The 5,260-nt window shown below is 38.9% G+C and overlaps 1 protein-coding gene across 10 annotated transcripts in view; it reads right to left on the bottom strand.

Moving 5' to 3' along the window:
* Window positions 1-5,247, bottom strand: part of LOC108631257 (muscle M-line assembly protein unc-89) — a 44,053-nt gene extending 38,806 nt beyond the window's left edge. For 5 of the 10 annotated variants that reach the window (XR_003389936.1, XR_003389937.1, XM_026818773.1 and 2 more), the window contains exons 1-4: window positions 5,067-5,247; window positions 4,550-4,745; window positions 4,225-4,438; window positions 3,778-4,022 (exon numbers count right to left, since the gene is read on the bottom strand). Coding sequence is in view for 3 of the 10 variants with exons in the window: in XM_026818773.1 (XP_026674574.1) it covers window positions 3,778-4,022; window positions 4,225-4,438; window positions 4,550-4,745; window positions 5,067-5,158 (747 nt within the window). In the remaining 7 variants the exon portion in view is untranslated. Of the gene's footprint in view, window positions 1-2,548; window positions 2,697-3,777; window positions 4,023-4,224; window positions 4,439-4,549; window positions 4,746-5,066 lie in introns of those variants that run through there. The other 5 variants (XM_018035062.2, XM_026818772.1, XM_018035063.2 and 2 more) reach the window with 2 other exon arrangements.
* Window positions 5,248-5,260: the final 13 nt, after the last annotated feature.

Raw genomic sequence — 5,260 nt, 5'->3', positions numbered from 1 at the left:
GTAAGGGTATCTGAGAAAAGAATTATCAAAAATGTTATGTGTATGAGAAACAGCTGTTTCGTTTGTGTGTTGTAATTAATTTATTTTTATTGTCCTTACAGAATTTTCTATTGCGTATATTAATATATAAATTATACTCAATTTTAATGAAATATTTAAGCTAAATAAAATTCTAACGAAAGTTTGATTTGAAATCATATTACATATAAAAACACAAACAGCCATCAATTTTCGGCTCAGGACTACGTCAGCCACTTGAGTATAGGCGAAGATACATTTATTGATCTTGTATAAAAGCACGGGGTTATCGTCTTGTTGTTTAGGTAAGACAATCTCTGAGTTCATTGGCTAGAATATCATCCTGCATAGTATGCAATGGGTACATCAAATCAAGTAGCATGGTAATTCGAGAGATTGTACACTTGAAGAGTGATACGAATCGACGGAGATAAGATGTGTCTGGAGAACACTTGAACGGCAACCGTGTTTCACGGTGGCTACCGTGCGTACAAGTGTAAGAAGCACTTCTCGTTCCAAGGATTTCAGAATTGAAGATGAGAATTTTCTTGTTATCAATAAACTAATTAAATATCCATTTACGATTGGGAAATATTTTTAAATTAATATTTATCAGAGTCACGATAATAAGATAAATCTTTGTATGAAATGTACTTTTCTCATATTAATGATNGAAATATTGGTCAAATATATTTTGTAGGCAATATAGTATAAAAAACAAAATTTTCCACCCACGAGTCGTAGAACGACTTTCTACCATGATAGATCAAAGTTCGTTCGAAGTCTGCTGGCTGAATTTCAGCGGAAGCGGCGGAATTCGATTGGCCTGTCTCCAACGGAACGGACAAGGAGGCAAAGGAAACAAACGGAGGTTTAATATACTCCTGGGCTTGCCGGCGAATTAATTTCGACGTTGATCAATGTTCCGCGTTCCTACGGGCTGAGGCGTCCCGGACCATTATGCGGAAACGCGTTCGGTTCGTAGCAGCCGGCGAAAATTGATGCCCGTTCCATCTTCCTTCGAGATCGACGAGCGCACGGATTGCGAGCCGCATTTACGTTCTCCAGTTACCATCGCCCGCTTCTAACTCCTCTACCGTGATTAACGTTATTTCTGGCGACTCGCCAAACGCGCGAATTCTGCGGACACTGAAGCGCTACGAAATCGTCTCTATTTCAAAATCGCTGCTGAGATCTTCCCTCAAGCGGTTTTCAACAAAATACACTTGCCGTTTTACAAATATTGATGTTAATCAGCGTGTTCCTTGTAATTTACAATTTCACTAGTCCTTCTGGCTATGCCAAAGGAAACTGGAACTTGAAGCTCTAATATTTAAAAAATTAATAAAATTCTTACTTTTACTTTAGCTTATAACCAGAATAACCTTAATTGGCATCAATAAATTGACTGATTAAAGGATACGAGTGCAATCAGCAATTGAATACCTGCGTGTATCGCGTGCGATAACGATTTCCTGCGCGATACACTTTCGATTCTGATCTAATATTTAAATTATTTATCCTTCTACCAGCACGAAACGCGACTACATGGAAATCATCAGTGTCCTTCTGAAACGAAATCTACTGGAGAACCGTGTCCCCTCGGTTTCCAGCGGCGCGGCTCTAATTGCCGGCGTTGTAACGATTAATACACACCGGTTATTAAAAAGAGGCGAACGTGCGTGCGCCGATACACCTTTCGTCGTGTCCGTGTGTTTATACATTATGGATATCTTTGTGGCAGTGACGTCACCGACATGGACGAACGAATGGGAGGATAAAACCGGACTGACTGGTGGCGTTCTCCGAACGAGACGTTCACCGCATCCACGGCACCGTGGATCGTCTCCGATCCGTGGTGGAAAAAGAGCCGGGACCAAACTGGAATCAAAGCGTGCGTGCAACACAGAAATCGGCCACGCCGCCGGTTCCACGGTCCCGTGCACCCGAACTTCGTCAATCGTGTCGGTCATCCTCGTGGAACAATGCACGGCGTATATTACGGTATTATCGGTACCATTATGTCAGGCTAATTACGCGTTATCTGTTGACCGGCCCGCCGCTGGTACCACCGATCCGCGCAACGGCTGACTTTCATTCTATTGTTTACGTCGATAAAGCTTTTACGACCGCTCTTTGCGTCGACTTTTTGTTTGATGATAATAAGCGAAAATGACTGAGGAGTTTATTGAAGAGACTCGTTATAGCTGTTTGAAATGTTATTCGGACATTGCGATGTTTCAAGAGGTAATAGACGTGAGTAGAATGAGAGGAAATCGGGGTCGGGCAAGAACGTGACAAACCGGGTTTTGGCCGAATCGATTTAAATAAATGTGCGACCCTAAGTCACGAATCAATGAGCCCATACAAATACCACTTGTCAAACTACGATTCGTCAGGTGGACCCGTAATTGAATTAAATTGTAATATTATTTATAAATTGATAGTTAAATAGAACTGGCTATAAAAATTTTATATTAAAGCGCGCGTGTGATGAAGAACTTCTCTATGAGAGTCTTCGGTCAATCACCTAAATCGATCCGCGTTCAATTAGTAGCCACAACGTAAACCGCAGCAGCAACAACACTCGCGTGACACATGTCACAATCTTGTCATATCACCGGTCAACTCGTCGCGTCGCGGAAGCCAGACGACGCAAGACTGTTCCCCGGGCTACGTTTCGTTTCGAATGCCGCCGAAGCGGCTCAGGTTGCCGCTGCGCAACGCCGCGAGCGAGCGCGTCGAAGCCGTACGAGATCGCACGAAATCCGACGACGACACATCGCCCGCTTTATTCGAAACGGCATGATACACGGCGCGTTTTTATTCCTAATTATATTTCCTTTCTTAGTTTTCATTTTTCTTATGAGTTGCACCACATTATTTTTTATACTGGTACAGACGTCGAAAGAGAAAGTAGTGAAGGCTTTGTATAATATTTTTTTGGTAGTACTTACATTAGAGAATCCTCCCAGATTTTCAGTTTCATAATCAGGACAATAATTATACTATACATAACGTTTTATTTACAAACATTAAGCCATGCACACGCTGAAGTTATAATATAATAATAAAACACACATAAAAATAACAGAAATTAATGATTTAAATAATAAACAATAATATTGTACGATTATTATTATAAGCTGTAATAATTGCGACAGTTGTCATTGTCTTATATAATAAAATTTCTATACACAAGTATAAAAATATTTTTGGTCCCATATGTATGTAATATTTGTAACAATACATTGTAATAGGTATAAAACTAGGAAAACGATCAATATATTTCGCATGCTATACTTAAAACATTATAACGTGACAGTAAATAAATTCATTAATGAAGACAACATTAAAGAAAAATTACCTGACTGCTTTTCTCATAAACTTGCTATCAGATGATCTCCAATTGACTGCAGATTTTATATATTTATAAGAATAATGAAGATGAACATGTGATGCATAAAAATAGACAAAATATCAAAAGTTGTTTGCGTACTTCTTAAATGATAAAAAGAAATTTATCAAAAACTGATCACATAAGTTATGTATGAAAATCGTCAGTCTAATCATTATATCAGTGAAAACCAGTTAGCTTGCGTTAGACAGCGGCAGCCGCGTCTCGCTGACATTAGCAACTTCCAGTAGATTGTGTTGCATGGTAAAACGTTCAAAGCATGCAGCTTGTGCGCAATTGCAGTTGCAGCAGCAACCGTTGCTCCTCTCGCCGTTAATCGCAGATGCTTCGACGAAACTCACCTTCCTCGCTTTCTCGAGGAAATCTTGTCCCTCCAGATTCTCCTCCCTCTTCGTCGGTGACATCTCGATCCCGCTGTCTTCGTGATGCCGCGTGTATTCTTTCAACGACAGCGTGATTTCCTTCGATGTGTCCACTGGAATCGCGCGAGACTCCTGGTTTATCTCGCAGGCTCTCGCGAATTTGATTACGCGTTCACCGTCGTTTGTTTTTGTCGACAATTCGTCCCTTCGGCTGTACGAGTCCGCTTTTTAAATTAAATTTGTTTTAATTAATTAAGCAACCTTCACGAATTCTAATCTGCAGCAAGAATTATTTAATAGATACTAATAATATTTAAGTACAATTTTTAATATTCAATAATTGCTCTCTAATCTATTGACTTGTATTTATGTTAGAATGAATTTTTTTAATTCAAGCATTGCATGAAATATAATATGAAATCTTACATTTGGGACTAGAATCGGTTTCATGATGAATTCCGTTAGTTTCCGGAGACACGAGACGCTCGAGATCCATGATTTCTTTAACGTCAACATTTTCTCGATGATCTTGAACAGTATTAGATATCACCTTGTAAGCTGCGATATCCAGTCGAACGTCATGGGACACTCGCAGCGTCGTCATCTCCGTCACTTCCTTCACAACCTTCCCAGTCTTCTCCTGGATCAATGAAAATAATATTGAAACATCAAACAGAAGTGTGAAAAAAAAAATTGCTCTCTGTGATCTTAACAAATAATTTATCGCATGTAGTAAGTCAACGTCAATTACTTCGACAGTTTTTGCCATTGATACCAGTTTGTCAACTTGTTTCTCTCTCCCCGTCTCATGCACTTCCGGTTTGGAAATGTCCATCGACACGTCGCTCCTTTCTATTCTTGGTTCTTTTGAACTTTCCATTTGTTTAATTACAGAAGGGAGAACCGTTCCGTTGCTGGTGGTAAATTTAGATTCCTCAGCGCTCCACCTTTTAATACAATGATATCAGAAAAAATTATCTTCAGATAACGATTTAATATAATTTAGTATTTTAGACAAATTTCTTTACACATTATTCTTTCACAATGCAGTCATTTTTACTGCTTTTGGGCAATATAGGTATATACTAAGTTTCAGTCTTTCTAGTGTTAAAACAAATTATATAAATTATAAATAAATTATGTACATTATCAACAAATTATATACGTTATGAATAAATTACATACATTATAATATACATATACTTCGTATAATACATATATGAGCGAATTACATAAATTGTAATATAAGTATATTATTTTTATGTTACCAGGTATCGCTGACAGAAGTCACGGTTGTTGGAGCACCAAGGTCTTCGCATTCTGGAGTCATGGCGAAGGACCCACTTCTCGATAGAGCCATCGGAGTTGTCGAACACTCGGTGGCAGTCACGTAGTCACCTTCGATATTCGAATCATCGGCTAAACTTTCGTCTAAAGACTTTTCGTTAACGTCCTGTAATCA

This window comes from Ceratina calcarata, unplaced genomic scaffold (assembly GCF_001652005.2).
Source record: "Ceratina calcarata isolate Rehan_Ccalc_2016 unplaced genomic scaffold, ASM165200v1 scaffold86.2, whole genome shotgun sequence".
NCBI classification, from domain to species: domain Eukaryota; kingdom Metazoa; phylum Arthropoda; class Insecta; order Hymenoptera; family Apidae; genus Ceratina; species Ceratina calcarata.
The sequence above is the reverse complement of the archived record's forward strand: the minus strand, read 5'-3'. Positions and strand labels throughout refer to the sequence as shown.